Here is a 22,885-nt window from a genome sequence, read left to right as displayed (position 1 = left end):
AATTGAATTGAATTTTATATATATATATAGATATCTATATATGTATATCTATATAGAGAGAGATATACATATATACCAGTCCCCTTCGAGGAATTTCCCCAAACTATAGCTCAATTCATGTTTAAGCCATTCTCCTTTACCTACTAAAAATGCTGTCAAACATAAAATAAGGAAGAGGGCCCAGCAAGACAAAAGTATCTAAATATAAGGAAAACCATGCCTCCAAACACTCTCCTTGCGGTTCTTATCTATATACGATACTCTAGTTCTACAAGCTATTCATTCTTGTTTTGGTGCCCCACCCTGCCACCCTTCCATTTAGTACATGGGGATCTATCAGACTATGGGAGCTTCCACCAGTCCCCTTTGAGTAGTGATGGCCCACTTGAAGCTGTCAAAAAAGAACAACACTATGCTTCAGAAGCAGAGTCAAGGCTTGATTCGTTTGGCCAGAGTCACGTGATCAGTGATGGCTGAAGCTTCATTTCGGTCCCTGATTCAGTGGTTTATCAGGAAATGAACCATTCGCGGGGTTTGTGGAGGGTTTTGATGGTGAGAGATAGCAAACCACTGAACATTCTATTGATATATTTGGAGAGGCAGTTCCATCTTGTGGGAGTATTTTGAGTTGAATGTGGCCAATTGGGTGGGTTTGCCAGCTTTCTGTTCTTGTTGTTTGCCGTTGTTTTGTATGTTTATTTTATCTGAAAATGTGAAAAACTTGAAATGTCTTAACAAAACTAAAATCTGCTTTTCATAATATAAATATAATTAAATACCTTTAGAAAGACTTCAATTTGACTCTTTAAATTTAACATAATTAAAATTATGTCTTTTTTTAAATAATCTTAAAATGTTGTTCTACAAAATTTGCAGCAATTTAATTTGTTTATTCTTTTTAGATGATAGTATGTAGGACCGAGGAAGACTGTATACCTGCATCTCTACTAGTTTTTATGCACTCCAGCCTCTTCTGTTCAATGGGAGAGGATGTTCTCTAAAGCAGGAGAAATTATCTCCAAGAAAGCAAACAGACTTGACCATTGCACAGTGGAACAAATTCTTTTATTAAAGACCAAACAGGATAACCTTAAATGCATCATGTTTTAACTTAACAAGTTCATAAGCATTTTCCCTTTCCAGTTCACAATCAATTCTACTCCCAGGTCAAAAATATGTGTAACAAAACTGGCGTAATATAATATTATTCATAATATACATGTCCAGCTGTCCAGTGATTAAAGTACTTCGGGATCTCACATGTGAGATCCCGAAGTATCTTCTTCTGCAGAAGAAGCATACTCCATAATGTATTGTACATTATTATATGTATATGTTGGTATTTAACAATCGTCTATTGTATTTACCAATATCCAGAAGTCATATGTAAAGAAAGAGTCTAAGGAGCTTGGAAAGAAAAGTGTCTGGACTTCTTTAAGTTGCTTGAAGACGTTTCACCTCTCATCTGAGAAGCTTCTTCAGTTATAGGGTCAAATGGTGGGGAGTCCCAGATTTAAGCCCTGTGGGAGTAACCCACCGAGAGGGACAATGGACCCTCTAATGATCCTCTACCTAATCACATGAGCCAAGGTGTGAAAATGGGTGTAGGTCACAATCATCCAAGGTTTCGGGGGAGCTCATTGTGAAACCTAGCCCCACCCTATCATGTGATTTCCTGAGGTCAGATGGCCCAGGATGTGAGTGGGCGTTAAGGCGTCTGGGAAGCGATCTCAAAACTGGATTATAGATGGCAGACAGTTGGTGTCGTAAACCACCACCTCTGTCAAAAAATGGTCGTTCACAGTGGACATAAATGGTTTCTTTCACTCCAAAATGTCCAAAATGTGAACATTAGCATCCTCGAAAAAGTGACCTTTGTCCTTTAGATGCAGATAGACAGCCGAATCTTGTCCCATGGAGGTGGCTCTTCTATGTTGTGCCATACGTTTGTGAACTTGCTGTTTGGTCTATCAAATGTAGAGGTCCAGTTTCTGTCTGAGTGTGTTGCTGGGTCTGAATTATACTGGGATGTCGTGCTTGGAGAAGACTCTCCTGAGTTTTTCTGATACACTGGCTACATAGGGGATGACAATGTTGTTGCGTTTGTCTTTCTTATCCTCCCTAATTGGTGTCTGGTCTTCTTTTCTGTGCATCTTTGCTGCCTTGATGAAAGCCCAATTAGGATAACCACATGTTTTAAGTGCTTCCACATGTGTGTGTCCCTTCTTTTTCCCTTCAGGCTTGGAGGGAACAATCTCTGCCCGGTGATGTAGAGTCCTGATTACCCCAAGTTTGTGTTCCAGAGGGTGGTGGAGGGTGGAGTCAAAGAGGAGGTACAGACCTGTGTGTGTGGGCTTCCGGTATATTTAAATGTTTAGGTTCCCATTCGCTTCAATGCGTACGGCACAGTCCAGGAAAGGCAAACAGTTATCCTTTGTGTCTTCCCAGGTGAACTTGATGTTTTTATCCACAGTGTTAACCCTTTAAGACCTACCATAGAACCAAGTCAACCAGAGCTTATCTTTATATTTTTACATGTTGTAGTGACATTTTGGGAGCATTTCAAGTTGCTATACATCAATACAACCGTTATAGCCCAAATTTTAACAATATGTATGCATTAAGTCAACAATAACTACATAAAATGCAAAAAAACGTGCAATAAACAACAAAAAAAATGAAATTAGGTTTTGTTTTTTTTAACATATATTTCTAATTAGAGAAATTCAAGAGGTTTATCCCTCAAAACTGTAAATACAAAAAAGTTGCACAAAATAGTTTCCAACAACAGGAAATTTATCCTGAGTGTCTTCATAGTGTTATTTTTAAGATACGTCATTTTTTATATACTGCAGGAAAAACGAAAAATAAATATTATAATGCAAATTTGCAAAAGGCATAGAAGGCCCCAAAGGTAAAAAAGTAAATTTTCCGCAAAAATGATGTCACTTCCGGTTTGGGGCAGGTAATGGCGGACATGCAATAGTTCGCGCTGACGTCTATTCCAACCTAGGAAGTGTTATGAACAGCTGATTGGATCGTCAAAGTGTGTTTCTGGAATATTATGTTTTTGTTGCTGCAAGTGCTTTCTGTGCAGTTTTTGCAAAGCTTAATGTGGAAGGAAACTGTGACTTCGGAAAAGCTGATGGCATAAGATGTAAGTACAACTCCTCCGGTTTCACATGCAAAAAAAAATTATTGCGCTATCTTACGTGGTTCCAGCTCTACGGGGATTTAAAAATAGTTACGCAAAACAGAGCGTGCCCGCTCCAACCGGTTTTAAAGGGTTAATGTGCGCAGTGAAGGATTCCACTTCTTGTGTTTGGATTTTGACCCAGGTGTCGTCTACATATCTGTACCAGTGGCTAGGTACTCTCCCCTTAAAAGAACCAAGAGCCTTTCTTTCCGCCTCCTCCATGTAAAGGTTGGCTACAATAGGTGACACCAGGGAACGAATGGCACAGCCATGTTTTTGCCTGTTGAAACCTTCATTGTATTTGAAATGGGTTGTGGTAAGGCAGAGGTCTAACAGTGTGCAAATCTGATCGTGGATGAAGTTGGTTCGGTCTTCCAAAGAGCTGTCTTCTCTGGCTTCATCTGGATCCATGGTAAGTTTCTGGACCTTGTTGGTGAAGTCGATGGGGTTCTTGATGTGATGTGGGGGTGTTCCCCACAAGAGGTGCCAGGATGGTAGCAAGGTGTTTCGAAATGTTGTACGTGGCTGAGTTTATGCTGCTTACAATGGGTCTGAGGGGCACCCCTTCTTTCTGGATCTTAGGAAATCCGTAAATGCAGGGTTTGGCATCCCCGGGGTATAGGCGATGATATGTAGGGCGGTCAATGATTTTGTCCTTTTCAAGTTCCTGAAGGCAGGTGATAACTTTGTTTTTGTAGCTTTAATATGGGCTCAAAATGTGGTCATAAATATTTTGTACTTGTAAATCAGTTTTGTACTTGCAAATCAGGATTTGTATGTGTAAAAAGAATTTGTGCGTGCGTAAAAAAGATTTGTATGTGTAAAAGATTTGTGTGTGTGTGTAAAAAGATTTGTATGTGTAAAAAGAATTTGTGCGTGCGTAAAAAAGATTTGTATGTGTAAAAAGAATTTGTGCGTGCGTAAAAAGATTTGTATGTGTAAAAGAATTTGTGCGTGCGTAAAAAAAGATTTGTATGTGTAAAAGAATTTGTGCATGCGTAAAAAGATTTGTATGTGTAAAAGATTTGTGTGTGGACTTAGCCAAAAACCCCCTGCAAGTTACAAGTACGAATTTTGACCCTATTTTTCTTCCTGTCATCTGATTGGTCAATGTCATGTCAATCACAAATGTAACAATCCAATCAGAGAACAGATGGGTTTGGCTGTCGGAGGGGCACTTTTTGAACTGCAGGTCCTTGAAGGGTAATACAGTTTGAAGTTGGAGGATCTCTATATAAATATCCGATAGCAGCTAGGTCCCCTTACTTTCAGCAGCTGTTGAAAGGATAAAGTTGTGGTATGTCAGTGGTTAGAAATACCATTATTACTTTAGGATTAGTTTAACACAAAGTCAGGGCTGACCGGGACCATTGCTGTGAGTCACAGTGCGCAGCATAAAGGTCCTTTCACATTGGACGCAGGATGTGCTGCTAATGCTAACTGCTAACTAAAAGCAAAGGATCCAGAATTTGTTGCGCTGGCTGCTGAGCTCTGTGGGTTTTGCAGCAGCTCTACCTGTACTAGATGCACCTGCTCCTTGTCGTTTCTATCTCTGACTTTATGTCCTCTACAACAGTTTCTGGTTTTTTTTGCTAGTTCTTCAAATGTTCAATAAAAACATGTATGCTAATTCATAACGAAGAAAGCTTTGTAATGAAGACTGTCATTTCCAAAACACTGCCCCATGCGGTCCATGGCAGCGCTGTTGAAAAGGCTGTGGAAGTCCCTGTATAAAGCACGTAGACCTGTGACACAAAAATCACCAAACTCGGACGACCACAGACTGTTTTCCTTGGTGTTGATGAAGGAAAACGCTGGGTTGGCATGTAAAGGGCATTTATTTCCTTCAAGGACCTGCAGTTCAAAAAGTGCCCCTCCGACAGCCAAACCCATCTGTTCTCTGATTGGATTGTTACATTTGTGATTGACATGACATTGACCAATCAGATGACAGGAAAAAAAAATAGGGTCAAAATTCGTACTTGTAACTTGCAGGGGGGTTTGGCTAAGTCCACACACAAATCTTTTTACACATACAAATCTTTTTACGCACGCACAAATTCTTTTTACACATACAAATCTTTTTTACGCACGCACAAATTCTTTTTACACATACAAATCTTTTTTACACACACACAAATCTTTTTTACACATACAAATCCTGATTTACAAGTACAAAACTGATTTACAAGTACAAAATATTTATGACCACATTTTGAGCCCATACTTTAAGGCTTCGTAGGTATTGATATCACTGAAGAGAGAAGTGATCTTTGTGTGGTAATCCGTTGTGTTTAGAACCACGGTGCACCTTCCTTTGTCAGCTGGTAATATGGTGATGTTGTGGTCTTTGCTCAGGGAAGCGATGGCCTTCTATTCTTGTATGGTGAGTTTCAACGGAGGGGCTTTTGCACTGGAGATGGTGGCTGAAATTTTCATCCTTGGCTCATGTGATTAGGTAGAGGATCATTAGGGGGTCCATTGTCTCTCTTGGTGGGTTACTCCCACAGGGCTTAAATCTGGGCTCTAAACCATTTGACCCTAGAACTGAACAAGCTTTTCGGATGAGAGGTGAAATGTCTCCAGGCAACTTAAAGAAGTCCAGACACTTTTCTTTCCAAGCTCCTTAGACTACGATGACCTGGAGGATTGAGAACCTTCACAGACATGTAAAGAAAGACCACACCATGGCACATGTTTAAATAAGGAAAGTTCATTGATTAAATTTCTTCATTAAACAAATAGACAGAAAAGTGTTCACCCCAAAAAATACATGTCCAAAGCAACACAATCAATATCACGCAGAAATATGAACTCCACTCTGTAGAGTAGGCAATCATTTTAATTAGTAGATTCAAGATTTACCTCATATTTTTGGCCAGCAGATGTCACCAGAGAGGACTGTGTTGAAACCAATGGCTGTGTCCGAATTCAGGGGAAGGATGCTCATAAGGACACTACCTACCCACGTCACAAGGTAGTGTCCTTAGACGGACGGGTAGTCAGGAAGTGAGCGGCCGTGGACAGCCCCCTTTTTTTCTCCATAGAAACTTTATTGAACAAACAATGAGTCACAACATCTAAACGGCTGCGGACAACCTGCCGTCGTTCGAGTCCGCCCACAACTCAACGTTTATGCCAAACGCAAGCGGAACGTGCGAAAACGGGAAAAATGGATCGGATAATGTTGCTCCATGCCATGTGCACTGTTCTAATCCAAGAGGAGCTATAAAACCAGCACCAACGTCGCCGGCATGTGTGGTACCTCAGGCTCATCAGAGCCAGTCACATCCAGGTAAAATAAGCTACTCTAAACTACACACATTTAGGACGCGCTCAGCCATCCCAGCCAGGGAAACCAGCAGTCAGCTGAGACTGAAGAAGTCATTTGGATGAGTGACCAAAACGTGTCCCCCACCGAAAACGTGACGTCCAAATGAACAGAATCAACTGTTAAGTCCATTTGCTAATGTCAATAACTGAATACTAGCCAGTCATGCGTACACAGTCACCATGAAGAAATAGATAAAATAAATGTCCCTGAAGCTGATATGACAACATGCAGTATGCATTCACAATCATGAATTGGATCCCGTAACTCATGTGTGTACCTGGAATGGCAGTAAAAATGCCACAAAGCTGAAAACAGGGTACCCTAGAATACAGAAACATGCTGAGTTACACAGATGAACTGTATATGCATGAAAGCATAAGTATTGTCACAGTGCAGTAGTATATGTCACATAACCATAATAATCAGAATAATGCTTGGATCCCTCAAAATAAGTGAAACCATACGCTGTCACCATAACTGTTCATGTCGTTCTCCACCTTTCATCCAAGCAGAGTAGAACCATATACTGCAGGATCAACCTGAGTGTTCCCGTCCTGGACCGTTTCTACAACCAGGAGGACACGAGGCCCGATTTTCGGCTAAGCAGGGAGTCCTTGGCAGTGTTGCTAAATCTCCTGGACCAGGATCGGCGCCATGGTTGGGGTGCCACAATTGAGATCTTGGTATTCACATTCTGGTTGGCAAGTGGAGCATCCTACAGGCTGGTGTCAAGAGTGTTTGGGATGCCTCGTTCCACTGTCCACACCATTGTCCACCGTGTCACTGAAGAAGTGGTGGCCATTCGCCACCAGGTCATCCACCTCCCAAAGACACCAGAGGACCTGGAGGCAGTGTCCCGTGGGTTTGCAGGGCTGGCACGTCACAGAGCCTTCCTGAAAGTGGTGGGTGCAATCGACGGCTGCCACATCCGCATCAAGTGTCCAAGCGGCCTTGATGGTCAGTGCTACAGAAACAGGAAACTGTTTCCTTCTATCATCCTGCAGGCAGTCTGTGACCATCAGGGCTGCTTCATCGACACCTACGTGGGCTGGCCTGGTTCGGTGCACGATGCCAGGGTGCTCCGCCACAGCCCACTGTACAGACAGTCGGTCTACCCTCCTCCAGGACATTTCATCCTCGCAGATGGGGGGTACCCATGCCTCCAACATCCACTCCCCCTCATCACACCCTACAAGAGGCCAGTCCGAGGTGTAGGAGCCCAGCGCTTCAACAGCCACCATTCCAGGGCACGCTCCATCATAGAGCGTGCGTTAGGAATGATGAAAACGAGGTTCAGGGCCATCTTCCTGCAAGCGCTGGAGGTGCACCACACCTTTGTACCCCACGTAAGTGACCATCCAGTGACATGTGAATATTGCAACATCTAATGTTTGTGCGCAAATGGTGTGTGTGTATTACACACATATATAGGTGTGTGTGTGTAAACATGTGTATATATATATATATACATATATATACATATATATATATATGTATATATATATACATATACATACATATTTACACACACACACACGTGTGTGTACATATATATACAGGGTGCGCCATTTATATGGATACACCGTAATAAAATGGGAATGGTTGGTGATATTAAAGTCCTGTTTGTGGCACATTAGTATATGTGAGGGGGCAAACTCCTCAAGATAGGTGGTGACCATGGTGGCCATTTAGAAGTCGGCCATCTTGGATACAACTTTTGTTTTTTCAATAGGAAGAGGGCCATGTGACACATCAAACTTATTGGTAATGTCACAAGAAAAACAATGGTGTGCTTGGTTTCAACGTAACTTTATTCTGTCATGAGTTATTTACAAGTTTCTGACCACTTATAAAATGTGTTCAATGTGCTGCCCATTGTGTTGGATTGTCAATGCAACGCTCTTCTCCCACTCTTCACACACTGATAGTAACACCGCAGGAGAAATGCTAGCACAGGCATCCAGTATCCGTAGTTTCAGGTGCTGCACATCTCGTATCTTCACACCATAGACAATTGCCTTCAGATGACCCCAAAGATAAAAGTCTAAGGGGTCAGATCGGGAGACCAACAGGGGCCATTCAACTGGCCCACGATGACCAATCCACTTTCCAGGAAACTGTTCATCTAGGAATGCTCGGACCTGGAATGTGGTGGTGCACCATCTTGCTGGAAAAACTCAGGGAACGTGCCAGCTTCAGTGCATAAAGAGGGAAACACATCATCATGTAGCAATTTCAAATATCCAGTGGCCTTGAGGTTTCCATTGATGAAGAATGGACCCACTATCGTTGTACCCCATATACCACACCAAACCATCACTTTTGTTGTTCCAACAGTCTTGGAGGGATCCATCCAATGTGGGTTAGTATCAGACCAATAGCGGTGGTTTTGTTTGTTAACTTCACCATTCACATAAAAGTTTGCCTCAACACTGAACAAAATCTTCTGCGTGAACTGCGGGTCCTGTTCCAATTTTTGTTTTGCCCATTCTGCAAATTCTGTGCGCCAATCTGGGTCATCCTCGTTGAGATGCTGCAGTAGCTGGAGTTTGTAAGGGTGCCATTTGTGAGTAGCTAATATCCGCTGAAGGGATGTTCGACTAATGCCACTCTCCAGTGACATGCGGCGAGTGCTACGCTGTGGGCTCTTGCTGAATGAAGCTCAAGGGGTACATAGCCCCAAGTGGGGCTATGTACCCCTTGAGTGCCAGAGGAACTGACCTGAAGGATAGGATCATGGCCAAGCTTGAAACCTGGATCCCCCGTAGCCGGTTACCAAGATTACGTGAAGTACCCTCAGAAGGTCTGCTAGATGATGTTAACGCAGCACTACGGATGATACCTACAACCACTAACAAGCTGATCTACACTACGGCAGCAGTGATCAGTGAGATGCTTGGCTACAAGTTGAACAGCCACAAGGGGCAATACCCTCCATGGAGAAGGAGGCTAGAGGGCAAGATCAAAGTAAAGGTTAGCCAACTAACGGAGTTGCAGAAAGGTGCGACAAAGAAGGTGCATAAGAAATACAGCAAGCTGTCCATACCTGAGGCCTTGGAAACTGCCAAGCAAAGACTCACAGCCTTGGCCACCCACTTGAGGAGGTACACCAGAGAGAGAGAGAAGGCAGGAGAATAAACCAGCTGTTCTTCACAGAACCAGCAAAGGTGTACTCTCAGTGGCAAGGGAACAATAACAGAACAGCACCACCAAGGCTGGAGACGGAGCAATACTGGAAGAGCATATGGGAGAAGGACGCAACCCATAACGGCAATGCTCAGTGGCTAGTGGATCTGAGGGCAGACCATAGCGACCTTCCTGAACAGGGTCCAGTAACCATCACAGTGGCAGATATCCAAGAAACGGTCTCCAGTATGAGTTGGACAGCACCAGGGCCCGACATGGTTCACGCCTACTGGCTGAAGAAGCTGACTGCACTCCACGAGCGTCTGGCAGCACAAATGAACCAGCTGCTAGTTAACGAGAGACACCCGGAATGGCTAACCAAGAAGGGACCGGTCCCATCCAACTACCGACCAATAACCTCCCAGATAGCAAGGAAACATTGAAACAATGTTGAGTCAATATCAGGCGACGTCATTGAAGCAACGTTGAAGTGTGACGTTGACCCAACATCACTCTTGCACCCATTTTTAACGTTGAAACAACGTCAGGTTTTGATGTTGAATCAATGTTGAAACCTGACATTGATTCGACGTTATATTTTCTAACACTGTTGACATTGAAACAATGTCAGATTCTGATATTGAAACACTGTTGAGCTATGGTATTGATTTTCCACCTCTTTCGCACAGTTGCTTTTTATTGAAAAAAAAAAAAACAAAAAAAACAAAAAAGGTCAATAGACATGTATCATTTGCAAAATACTTTATTAAAAGACAAAGTTTCCTATTTACATTTCTATGTTTCACGTCACTTTTTATTATTTACTCCGGGATGGGGATGGATGATGTGCGTCCCTGCGCGCCACCCGCACGATCTGGAGCATATCTGAGCCATTTCTGGACTGCTTGAGCAAAGACCAACTCAGACATAGAGTTCGCCTCTACCTGCTGCGCCAGGCCATCTAGGACAAAAATAGACACACACACAAAACAAAAACAAAGAAAAAAAGGGAATTAGAGCACATGAATAAGCTCTTGTTAATTGTCTTCAGCAGGGAGAAAGTATGTAAACTCCTAGGCTGATAAACATGAAAGTCACCAGGCGGAAATCAGCAAACTGCCGCATTTGATTCCCAAAGAGCTATAAGCTGAAAATGTGACATGTCTTAGCATGGTGTGCCGTGTATCCTTTAAAAAAAAAAAAGAAAAAAAAACATGGGGTCCTCGGGCTGTACAAAGTGTACAACCTGAGGACAAAACAAGTCAAGACCAAAGACTATCTCCAGATTAACCGGACATGAAAGTCTTGTTATTAAGAAAGACAAAGTAATATAGCAAAAAAACAGACATAGGAAATGTGAAACGCACCCAGCACATCAATTGATCCCTTTATTGTTCCTTTAGGCTCATAAAACTACAATAAATGTTAAAACTTACCAAATATGCATCTGCACAGCGCTGTCTCTTTAAATGCCCTTTTTTGCTTTGTCTGGTCCTTGGTTTTTTTTCCCCTGCCCAGTTGAGTACAGAGGCCAGCTCCTTTGTAATGGCATAAACCATTACACGGCGGACTCGCACCTCCAGTGTGGTCCAGCAGCACCAATCAGCGCAAAGCGTCTCACCTATAGACACATTTTATGAGATGGAATTAGCATGTCTCATGTCTTAAATGTGTATGCAAGTGCTTGTGTGTTTACTTCATGTAATTGATGATAGAAACATGTCATTTAGTTTTCCCTAAAGCCTGATTTTCAAGTCATACAAAGAATAAACCAAAGTATTGGCAGTACAATGTATTTCTATTCCCTTTTGTTGGATATTCATTTGTTAGTTCTTGTAACTGCTAAAAGTGTTTACTAGTTTTTGCCTGTCACATATATTTGTTATACCATGTAAACTGTGAAATTCCAAGATTTTCAAACTTGCCTTGTAATAGTGACCTCACAGAGTCTCTGGAATCTACAGAAAAAAAAATAAATCACAACAAGATGACATTCAGGAGTATAAATTGGGTTTTTTTTTTAGATAAGAGTACAATGACATTGTGATGCAGCTTTAAAGCTTTTTTAAAAGCATACCATCTATAGGGAAGACATCAGACTCTGCATGCTGGCGAGATCGCAAAGCTGTGTCGGTTTGTGCCGGAGTGGCGAAAGGTGCCGGAAGCTGGGTGGGGCATTATGATGGTTGCTATCAGTGGGCTGGGGGGAAGAGTGCGGAGTGATGAGGGCTGTTTAGAAAAAGATAATTTTTTAAGTATTTAAGAATACAGACAACTTGTCAAAAAGTTTCCTCGTGTCAGACACAGATATGTACACAGACACTAGACAGTATTTTATTACCTGGTATTTTCACTCGAGGGGCCTGGGGAAACCGTTTTTTGTAGGCTGCTCATCCTCTGAGTCCGTATATGTGTACAGGGATTTGGTCTAAAGAAAAGAAATTAAAACGGTCTTAAGTAATTGTAAATATGCTTTTGGCATATTGTTTCCTAAAGTTAGTTTGATTTCTAACAACACACACAGGAAACAGAGACGTGCAAGAAGGTACAGTATACAATGAATTTTTGAAGTGCACAAGTGTACACTGCTTTGCATTTTTAAAAAGTTTACAAACTTCCACTTTTTGGACTATATTATGTGGTGATATTGCAGTATGCATGCACCACAGATATGTATAAAAGACAAGATCATAAATTCTTAACAATCAAAGATATGTTTGTGAATAAAAAGGTTTTACTTGTGCTTTCTTTTTAAGACTGGTCTGGGTTTCTTCTTCGGACTGAAGGTCAGGACGTATCACAGCGTTCACGTGGATATCTCTGAAGACTGCGTTCTGCTTCGTGAAATGTGCCTGAAATACAAACACAATGTACGGCCAGACATACATTACGTGTGGACAAAAGGTGCAAACGCATAGAAAAATCAGCGGTTTCAAAAATACGCTGGTACGTGTGGACGTAGCCTTATTCATTATTCAAGGCACAAACGGAAAGTCATGTGCGCGTGCAACGTACAGTCACGTGGGCATGCTGCGTGAGCATTTAAACTGAGTCTAAAGTTTTTCGTGTGCGAATTGAAGCGGGTGCTCTCCAATCATCAAAAGTAACAAAGTAATTGAACACGTTTATACAGTTAACTTTACGTTTATCAATCATATATCACAGATTTAGAATTTTTGTAGTACTAAGCAACTACAGAGCGAAAGTCTGGGTCAAAGCGCCGAGGCGGCAAGAACAAAGGAAACCTCAAGCGTTAAAGCTAGCTTTGTAAGGAATATAACGAAGAAATTATGAAACGAAAATGTTTTCTTTGTTGATATACTTTGTTCGCAGTGCAATTTATTTGTTGCCGGATTGTAAGAAGTAGACACAATTTCGGGCTCCCACATTTTGTGGGAGCAACGTAAATAACAGTAAGAAAAACGAGTTTTTTACTGTTATTCAAATGCAAACATGGAAATAACGAGTAGGGAAAAAAAAATCATTCATTCTTACCTTATACTAATCGTGGTGCAGGCCAGTGCAATGCATGAACTGATGCCTTCTCCGGTCAATTCCGCTGAGAGTAAATCAAATGTGCCGCTCTACTGTAGAAGACAATGAATACCTGGGGATGTACCAATGTGAGAGGGTGCTGCGGAATAGTCCAAGTGATCGCTGCTTTAATTTCCCGGTCAACTATACATAAATTGCACGTAGACACGATTTTTAAAGCTGGTGAACTAGACCAAGTCATTGATAACAAGTGAACAATAAATCTACTTTCTCTGGTACTTTATACCCGATCAGTTGCAATGCAATTTAATGCTCAACTACAAATCGATGGTTTTGATGGTGACCGGAGCCGAATGATCGTCAACTATAAAGAGAGCGTTTTCGACGTTGTTGTTGTCACCTGGTCGACTATAAATAGATCAAATATCAATGACAAAAAACAACGGTGAATCAACATCGTTACAACGTCTCTATAATAAGACCGTCGGTTTACCACAGTATTTCAATGTTGTTACAACATTGGCATTTCAACCCCGACCATATACGACGGTTCGGATGAAAAATCAACATAGATTCAATGTCGTCTTGCTATCTGGGCTGCCTCAGTACTACATGGAAGCTCCTGTCAGGCATCATATCGGCTAAGATCTGTGCCCCGCTCATGTATTGAGCGGGGCACAGAAAGGGATTGGCAAGAATACCAGAGGCGCAAAACACCAGCTACTGGTAGTCAGCCGAGACTGCAAGACCAGACTGACCAACCTGTGCACTGCCTGGATTGATTACAAGAAGGCCTATGACTCAATGCCCCACAGCTGGATACTAGAATTGTACAAGATCAACAGGACCCTAAGAGCCTTCATCAGGAACTCAATGGGGATGTGGCGTACAACACTAGAGGCCAACTCCAAGCCCATAGCACAAGTCACCATCAAGTGCGGGATCTACCAAGGAGATGCTCTGTCCCCACTGCTGTTCTGCATAGGCCTGAACCCCCTCAGTGAGATCATGAACAAGACTGGCTACGGATACCGACTACGAAACGGAGCGGTTGTCAGCCACCTCCTGTACATGGATGACATCAAGCTGTATGCCAAGAGTGAACGAGACATCGATTCACTGATACACACTACCAGGCTATACAGCAATGACATTGGAATGTCGTTCGGACTGGAGAAGTGTAGTCGGATGGTAACAAAAAGAGGGAAGGTAGTCAGAACTGAGGGGATTGAACTACCAGAAGGCAACATTGCAGACATAGAGGACAGTTACAAGTACCTGGGGATCCCGCATGGCGAATGGGAACCATGAAGAGGGCGCTAGGAAAGCTGCAACCACCAAGTACCTGCAGAGGGTCAGGCAAGTCCTGAGGAGTCAGCTGAACGGTAAGAACAAGATCCGGGCCATCAACACCCACGCCCTGCCCGTGATCAGGTACCCTGCTGGGGTAATAGGCTGGCCAAAGGAGGAGATAGAAGCCACTGACATAAAGACAAGAAAGCTCCTTACCATGCATGGAGGGTTTCACCCCAAGTCCAGCACCCTGAGGCTGTATGCTAAGCGGAAGGAAGGGGGCCGGGACTGGTGAGTGTCAGCACCACAGTCCAGGATGAGACAAGAAACATCCACGAATACATCACGAAGATGGCCCCAACTGACAGCGTGCTCAGTGAATACCTCAGGCAGCAGAAACCCAAGAAAGAGGAGGAAGGCGAGGAACCATCATGGAAGGACAGGCCCCTGCACGGTATGTACCACCGGCAGATAGAGGAGGTGGCTGATATCCAGAAATCCTACCAGTGGCTGGACAAAGCTGGACTGAAAGACAGCACAGAGGCACTAATCATGGCAGCACAAGAACAAGCTCTGAGTACAAGATCCATAGAGGCTGGGGTCTATCACACCAGGCAAGACCCCAGGTGCAGGCTGTGTAAAGATGCCCCAGAGACAATCCAGCACATAACAGCAGGGTGCAAGATGCTAGCAGGCAAGGCATACATGGAGCGCCATAACCAAGTGGCCGGCATAGTGTACAGGAACATCTGTGCCGAGTATAACCTGGAAGTCCCGAGGTCAAAATGGGAGATGCCCCCAAGGGTGGTGGAGAATGACCGAGCTAAGATCCTGTGGGACTTCCAGATGCAGACGGACAAAATGGTGGTGGCTAACCAACCGGACATAGTGGTGGTAGACAAACAGAAGAAGACGGCTGTAGTGATCGATGTAGCGGTTCGAATGACAGCAATATCAGGAAGAAGGAACACGAGAAGCTGGAGAAATACCAAGGGCTCAGAGAAGAGCTCGAGAGGATGTGGAGGGTGAAGGTGACGGTGGTCCCCGTGGTAATCGGAGCACTAGGTGCGGTGACTCCCAAGCTAGGCGAGTGGCTCCAGCAGATCCCGGGAACAACATCGGAGATCTCTGTCCAGAAGAGCGCAGTCCTGGGAACAGCTAAGATACTGCGCAGGACCCTCAAGCTCCCAGGCCTCTGGTAGAGGACCCGAGCTTGAAGGATAAACCGCCCGCAGGGGCGTGCTGGGTGTTTTTTTTTTATATATATGTGTGTGTGTGTGTATATGTATTTACACACACACACACGTGTGTGTTGTAACCACTACAGGTTGTGACAGCCTGTGCCGTCCTCCACAACATCTGCCTCAGTGCCGGTGACATCGTGGCCCCAGTGGATGAGCCTGAGGACGATGGTGCAGAGGATGGGGAGGGGGAGGCTGGGTTGGAGGCAGTCAGTGGTGCTCTTTGGCGGGACCAACTGTCATCTGAGGTGTCAGCCCTGGAGGAGGTACCACCAGACCACGACTACTGTTAACAGGCAAGTGCAAATTTGTCTAGGAACCTTTTCTCTGGTGGCATATGGCACTTCATGGCACTCCTGTCTGCATATCTCTGACATCTTAGTGATGCTGCAGCCGTCGATAGAGCCAGCACTGCAAACCTGGGAGGACGCATCCCTAAGCCCCCTTTGCAGACCACCCTGTGTGATCCTCCACTCGCTGACTAGACGAGACAGACCGCAGGTCACAGTTGCAGCACCCCCTTCCATGTCAGTTCTGTCTTCAGCAGATCCAGCAACACTGCCAGGGACTTCCTGGCATGTATTGGGGTTGTGAATGTAATGGTCCGGGAACAGGTCACTCAGTTTAATCTTGTGTGAACACATGTACATAGCTGCAAAGTTTGTAGTCTTCAAATGCTGCTTATGCATTGCACATTTGTTTGTTTTTTTTGTTGTTGTTCCTGATTTGTACTCTGTGAATGTCCATTACTTATTATGACTTGGCATCATGTACCTGTTGCACAATAACTGTTGATAAAATGGATTCAGTTACCATTACTGTTTGATTCCATTTATTGCAAAAATAAGACTCGTAACTTCTAACACAAAGGGCACAATGTAAAAAAATAATTTAAAGGAAAGTGTCTGCAATGCAGGAAATAGAAGGTGTCTGGTGCCTGGGGAATCATCTCAACACAAATGTCACAAAACTGTCAAAGGAAATTAGAGGGGCACAGCACTCATTTTGGGATCAGACGTTCCAGGATTGAAAAGAGTCTATCCATTCGCTCCCTGCTCTCTTGCGCCCTTCTCTCCTCCGCCTCCCTTTGTTGCTGCATGTCCTCCCTGATGAGGTTGAGCAGCTCGTCATCCCGATCCCGTTTCCTCTTCCTTGCTGATGTGGTCGGCTGACTTTCCCCCTCATCAGTGTCAGACTCTGTTCCGTTTCGGTCACCCACTGCTGAACTTGGCCCTGGAGTGTCCTCACGGAGCGTGGACAGTAGGACAGTGTTGAAAGATTTTATTATGTTTATGTTTAGAAGTACATTTCATTTAAGGTTTTCTAGATGTGTTTGCTCTTTTTCCTAGAGAAGTTATGTTGTGCAAGCTTTGTGTGCTTTCCAGAGCTCTCTGACTTTCACACCCACATCCTGGGAGCATGGGAGAGGTCACACCTTGTCTTATTGTTTATTGCCATTTATGCTTAGAAATGTTTACTCATATATGCTTAGAAGTATATAATCATTTGTAGATTGAAAGAATGTCTTATCCTAGGAGGTCTGTAACAACTCTGTGTAGCATGAAGAGGGGAGTGCGTTCACTCCTCCTCAGAGTGTTCTGGCATAGATCACACGTCTCCTAGGAGCGGCCATGTCTTCTCTTGCTGATATATGGTATAGCAAACATACGTATATCTGTTTGAGTCTAAGAGTTTGTTGTTTAGATGGACCGCTAGACTCCTGGCACCAGCTTTGGGGAGTCTTCACGGGATCATATCTCACTCCACACACGCACACACACACACAAGGTATACGTCATATGTTAATGAAACTATGCATATTCATGTAACCACAATAAAAGAGCAGTGTTACGGGAGGACGGACGAGAGCAACTGAGGTCAAGCGAAGGAACGGCGCCTGTCCAGTTCTCTCCCGTGCACGTTAATTTGTAAAACCTGTCTGAGTGTCACTTATTCCGCCCGCGCTGAAGTCTGTCGACAGCTCCTGTCTAGGTACAGGATAAAAGACCAGAGACGTGAATTCGGGTTCTGGCTGGCGTTTTTAGAAGTGGTCCACGACGGTGGGGGTCGATGAGGCGGACCTGAGAGACCGGCAGTAAATCAACAAGCAGGTGAATATTGACACTCTGAGACACGTTGCGTAAAACCGTGTAAGCTTGCCCAGAGAGGCTGGTAGCATTTTAAAATAAAGATAGAGTTCGTCTGGGACTGGTAGCTCCCCCGTAGTAGGTAAATAAAATAAAGATAGAGCTCGTCTGGGACTGGCAGCTCCCCCGTAGTGGGTAAATAAAAAATAAAGATAGAGCTCGTCTGGGACTGGTAGCTCCCCCGTAGTGGGTAAAGTTAGCGCGCGCATAAAGGTATTTATTGTTTTATTTTTGTGTTGATGGAATAAGTTGACTTTACAGCACAATAAGGAGGCTGAACTATTCCATTAATTTGTTTACTGTTGGCCACCCAAGTACTGGTGAAGAGAGAAAAAGGTCGTGCTTTATCACATAAAGATGACACCGCTTTCAAGAATAGCTTGAAAGTAGAAGGCCGTGTCAACTACCTCTCTCGATTCTCGTGCCAGAGAAGGTGCCGCAGTTGTGTAGTTGTAAAGGATTAAAATGGGTAACGAAGCTTCAAAACTCACGGCTGACGAGCAGTGGTTAGAGGAAAAAATGTCCAGGCGCCGGACAAATTAGTGCATGTAGATGGAGAGATCAAGAGAAAAAAAAACTAAATGTCCCACATGGGAGGGAAAATGTAGCCCCTCCGCATTGACTAAATTAAAAGAAACCCTCCAAGCAGAAATGAATACTGAAAAGAATCCAAAAAAGAAAACAAAACGTAATTGTCTCCCATTGTGAGAGCGGTGATTCTGCAGGTCACCAGCTAGTGTAAAAAAAAAAGAAGAAAAAAAGAGAGAGAGTAAGAAGTAGAAAAATCTACATTGTAGATGAGAAATATACATAGGGAAAAAGGTTTTGAGTTTATCAGCCAAGAACAACTACAATCTCATTTTCTACTTTTAAGAAAGGAGAGTTCACAAAAAATAGAGAGAGAGTTCTGTGTGTCGGTTAAGCAGTGAGAACAAAGATCAAAATGTCTCAGTGTGTCACTTGCAGGTGAGGAGCAGACCCGGATCAATTTCCCATATGCAGCAGTCGGAAGGAAATTATAGTTTAACATCATTGGAAATGTTCAGGCCAATTTTTGGCTAACTTATTTACAGCTCCATGTGTCCCTCATCCTCACAAGCGAGCTCTCACTCCTCCCTGAAGACAAGGAATGCAGTTCCAAAGAGCAATAACATGGCAGATAAAGAGACAGCAGCGAAGTCCTGAGCAAAGAGACCCAGCAAGCAGCAGCAGTGTGGACAAACAGCAGTGGAGAAGAAGAGCAAACCCATCATCCTGACTGATTGGATGAATGACACTGTGTTTCCAACAAGCTGCAAAGTCACTGTGCTTGTGAAAAGGACTTTTGAGGAGAACTGAGGAGACTGTTTGACATTTGCTGCTTTTGGAGAAAATGGCAAGAAGAGACAGTGGAACACAGGACAAAGCTGAAGAAGAACTGCCGGCTATTGGACTGTTGAAGTGGGAGAGGACAACAGAGTGAGAGCAGGTGAGAACACAGAAGAAAGCTGGTGTTTAATGTGGGAAATCAAAATTTGGGTTAGCAAATCTGGGGAAAAGAAAACTGACTGCTTAAGTGGAAAGTTGTGAAGGAGTCTGAAACACTGCGAAAAGAAACATATACAAAATCACACACACAAGCAGAACATGCATTAACCCTACTAACACAAACAAAAGAGAGCTCATGAAGATTAGGCACCATCTTGAGCATGTGAGTCTGTTTATCATCTTGTCCAAGTCACCTGGTGTGATGCAAAGACCAGTGGACTCATAGCACATTAGTTAAGAAAGGATCAAATAATAGCAGAGGAGTGTGTAGGAAAGGCAGCTTTAAGAACATGCCCTGCTGGAGATGCAGCTCCAGACACATTGATTAAACCTGCCTAATAACACACACACACATGCAATGAAGATCAGCTTGTTATCTCTCATCAGTGTTAAAATAGTGTAAATTTAACAGAGACTTGTTATCAAATGCTGAATTTATCCAATGCTGACAGTTAACTCTCTAGGTTGCAGGACAACAGTTTAATTTTGTGGAAAAAAAAAAAACAGGATTCTGGTTTGACCAACCAGTGATCAGACAATAAATTTAGTTGTTAATATAGTAAATTGGGAGATGCTTTCTGCTTGACTGATGCAGCACAAGTAATTTATTGTATGACGGAAATTCTATTTTGTGATAATATTTTGAACATGCATTTCTGTTGTCCTGTCAACTTGGTGAGTTAACAGCGGATATGCAAATTAGTTGATGGTTCTTAGATTAATGAAAGGTGACTGAATTCTAGCACGAGTGAATGGGATGTGTTGGAGTTTGTTGGAATGGAGACTCTAAAACACGGAGTTTCCTGCTGTGATGTGCGAGTGAATCCTGCACCCAGATACACAACTCTGAATACATGAGAACAAACTTCTTTTGCGAAATGCATGACATGTCACATGTTTTATGATGACGGGGAAGAAAGAAAACTAAATAAAATCTGTGGCCTAAATGAGTAAAAAGTACAGTCCTGGGGATTAAAATTCATAGCTAATGAGACATGAGGCTTATGTTGTGTGTTGTGCGGCTAATGGTTGGTTGGGTTGGAATTTATCTAGCTGATGATTTTTCTTTTGTTGTGAAGTTGAGCCTGCCAATTAGTATGATGGTATGATGAACCGTGCTAATGGTATGATTTACCCTCCTGAGATGAGGAGTGTGTGTCATGACTTAACGAGGCCTTTTTATTTTGATACTTTCACAGTGCACTGAAAGTTTTGTTTGATAACCTCTGTTTGAGCAGATCTGCACGATTAGAACTGAAGCGCTATACGACACGTCGTCAAGAAAATTGTTGCAAGTGAGTTTCTCCAAAAGATTGCAATGGGCTCTGGAGAAAGCCACTTATATGGGACAATTAGAAAATAGGTCCCTACCCAAAGAAGGATTAAGCGAGATAATCCAATATAAAGTTCTTCTTTTCTTTTTGAAATGACGTCATTTTGCTGAGAAGTGGAAATGAAAATGCGACGGTAATTTCCACTGTCAGCAAAGAATGAATGAATGAATGAATGAATGAATGAATGAGAGAAAATAAAACTGACTGACTGACATCACTGTGCGAAGTTAACCCCCACCTGACAAAGGTGCAGATGAATCTATGTGTGTTTCTTTTTTTTTACAGGAGCAGAAAGATGACAACAACATCGAGGTTGCATGATGATTTAACCTTTTAAATGCCACTTTCTGTGTCTGTGCATCTACCAGGGGTGTTATTCACTACCTTGTGTTGCTCACAGAGGTGACTGTGAGAAAGTGTGTATACACCTGTGCAGCGCTAACTTTTCTACAGCATTACAGTTCTTCATGTGATTTGATCATGTGATTTATACCAGGATAGCTGGTTGATGTTTTCCTACTACAGGATTTCTGGGTTTATGTGTGAAGAAAACTGTGTTTACAGGTTATGAGTTGGTGATGCTGTTACACTGTGTTGTTGGGAAAATGTGAAGGTTACTTTGACGATGTGAATAACATGTAAAACATTCTGTCCACAGCTATGGTCTTTATGGTCTTTTTATAGCACCTCTGGACCCTGTCAATTTGTGCCTGACCACCAGGATTGTCCATGTGTGTTGCTGATGTTTGTTTGTCTAAGAGTGCATGTAGAGGATTCAGCAGAGATGGACAAGTAACATGAGAAAGCAACTAAGAGATGCAGTGTTTGTGGAATAGTTTAATATGGGGCTCATTAGCTGGCCACTACTGAGCTCCTAGTTATAGCTGAGTGGAGTGACTTTGCTTAAGAGAAGTCACCGATTACATTAATGTTAACTGAGTACATGGGATGATCCATGTCTGAGGCAAATTATGCCAATAATTGTAGTCTACTGATTTGAGAAAACCTGCACATGATGCTTGTCCTGCTGATGCTGAGTGCTCTATTACTCTTATGATACAATTGTTTATAAGTGTGAAGTTTGATTTCACTTCCAGATCTTGTTTTCCAGGCCATGATGGTGTGTATGCAGGCTCCTGGAGAAGCCGGAGTTTTAAGCAAACTTAATATGCAAAACACATTAACATCTTTTATTGCAGGGTTACGGAGCTACTCCAGAGGAGGTGAAGCCCTGAGGGTGCCTGGGACATGATCTAGCTAATCTTTTTCTTTCAGACAGGAATCAAGGTTGGATGAGTTGACTCATGGGAGTGTCCATGCGTCAAGAGGAGGGGTCCAGAGTTAAAGAGTTACATGAAACTATCTTTTCTATGTTTTCTAAACTATGTTTTTTTATGATTTTTGTGTGATTTGTGTGATTAACAGTTCATTTACGGGTATTAAACCTATGCAAGTGGTGCATCCATGTTCAGCCGAGGCTTTGATGGTCCATAAATGAAGCTCACTGAACTAAAGAATGTGGTTTGATGATGATTGACATGCTCCCCAAATAGAAGTTTTTCCTCCTAGCAAGGAAATACAGGTGCAGCAGTCAGAGTATTGCTGAAAGGAATCTCCTGAGAAAACTTCAGAGGCCCAGTGAGAAGCGAGAACCATTCCAAGCAGAGCTGACAGCCCAGGCAGTGGTTGAGGTCAAAGGTCGAGCTGTTTGGGGCCCATCATGAGATCAGATTGAAGCTGTGTTGGAATGAGAGCTGTGCCAAGCTCCAACGACAGCGCAGAGGGAGTCCAAGGATGACATCATGATTCTGTGAAAAGCACAGGAACCAGAAGCTATGGTGGTGATGACAGCAGTTTCCTGTGAACATCACCCAATGCTGTGTCACTATACTGTGCACACGTTGGCACACTGACGACTGCTGGGATCATAACAGCAGTAAGATAACTGGATCCAGCACCCCCTCCACAGAGGGTTTTTCCTGCAGAGGATGGACAATGGAGGAGTCATATGTATCCCCCACAGGACAGGGAGGCCTGAAGTGAGGTGATGGGGGTTGGTAGAGGCCACAAAACTCAAGTGTTGACGAGGCCTGCAGCTTTGAAGATAGCTGAGACCCATGTTGACAAACAACAAACTCAACTGGTATGTCTGAATGTCTATTCTACATACATTTGGACTCTGGTCCTATGGA

General features: G+C 43.2%; 1 protein-coding gene across 1 annotated transcript; it reads left to right on the top strand.

Annotated features, from left to right (window-relative positions):
- The first annotated feature begins 5,561 nt into the window (after positions 1-5,561).
- Positions 5,562-16,068, top strand: LOC120433734 (putative nuclease HARBI1). Its single transcript, XM_039600533.1, has 3 exons — positions 5,562-5,582; positions 7,043-7,876; positions 15,772-16,068. The coding sequence occupies exons 1-3, from the start codon at positions 5,562-5,564 to the stop codon at positions 15,976-15,978; spliced, it is 1,062 nt and encodes a 353-aa protein (XP_039456467.1). The 3' UTR covers positions 15,979-16,068.
- Positions 16,069-22,885: the final 6,817 nt, after the last annotated feature.

The sequence above is a fragment of the Oreochromis aureus genome, linkage group 3 (assembly GCF_013358895.1).
Source record: "Oreochromis aureus strain Israel breed Guangdong linkage group 3, ZZ_aureus, whole genome shotgun sequence".
Lineage (NCBI taxonomy): Eukaryota > Metazoa > Chordata > Actinopteri > Cichliformes > Cichlidae > Oreochromis > Oreochromis aureus.
Note: the sequence above shows the minus strand (reverse complement) of the source record. Positions and strands in the feature narration are given on the sequence as shown.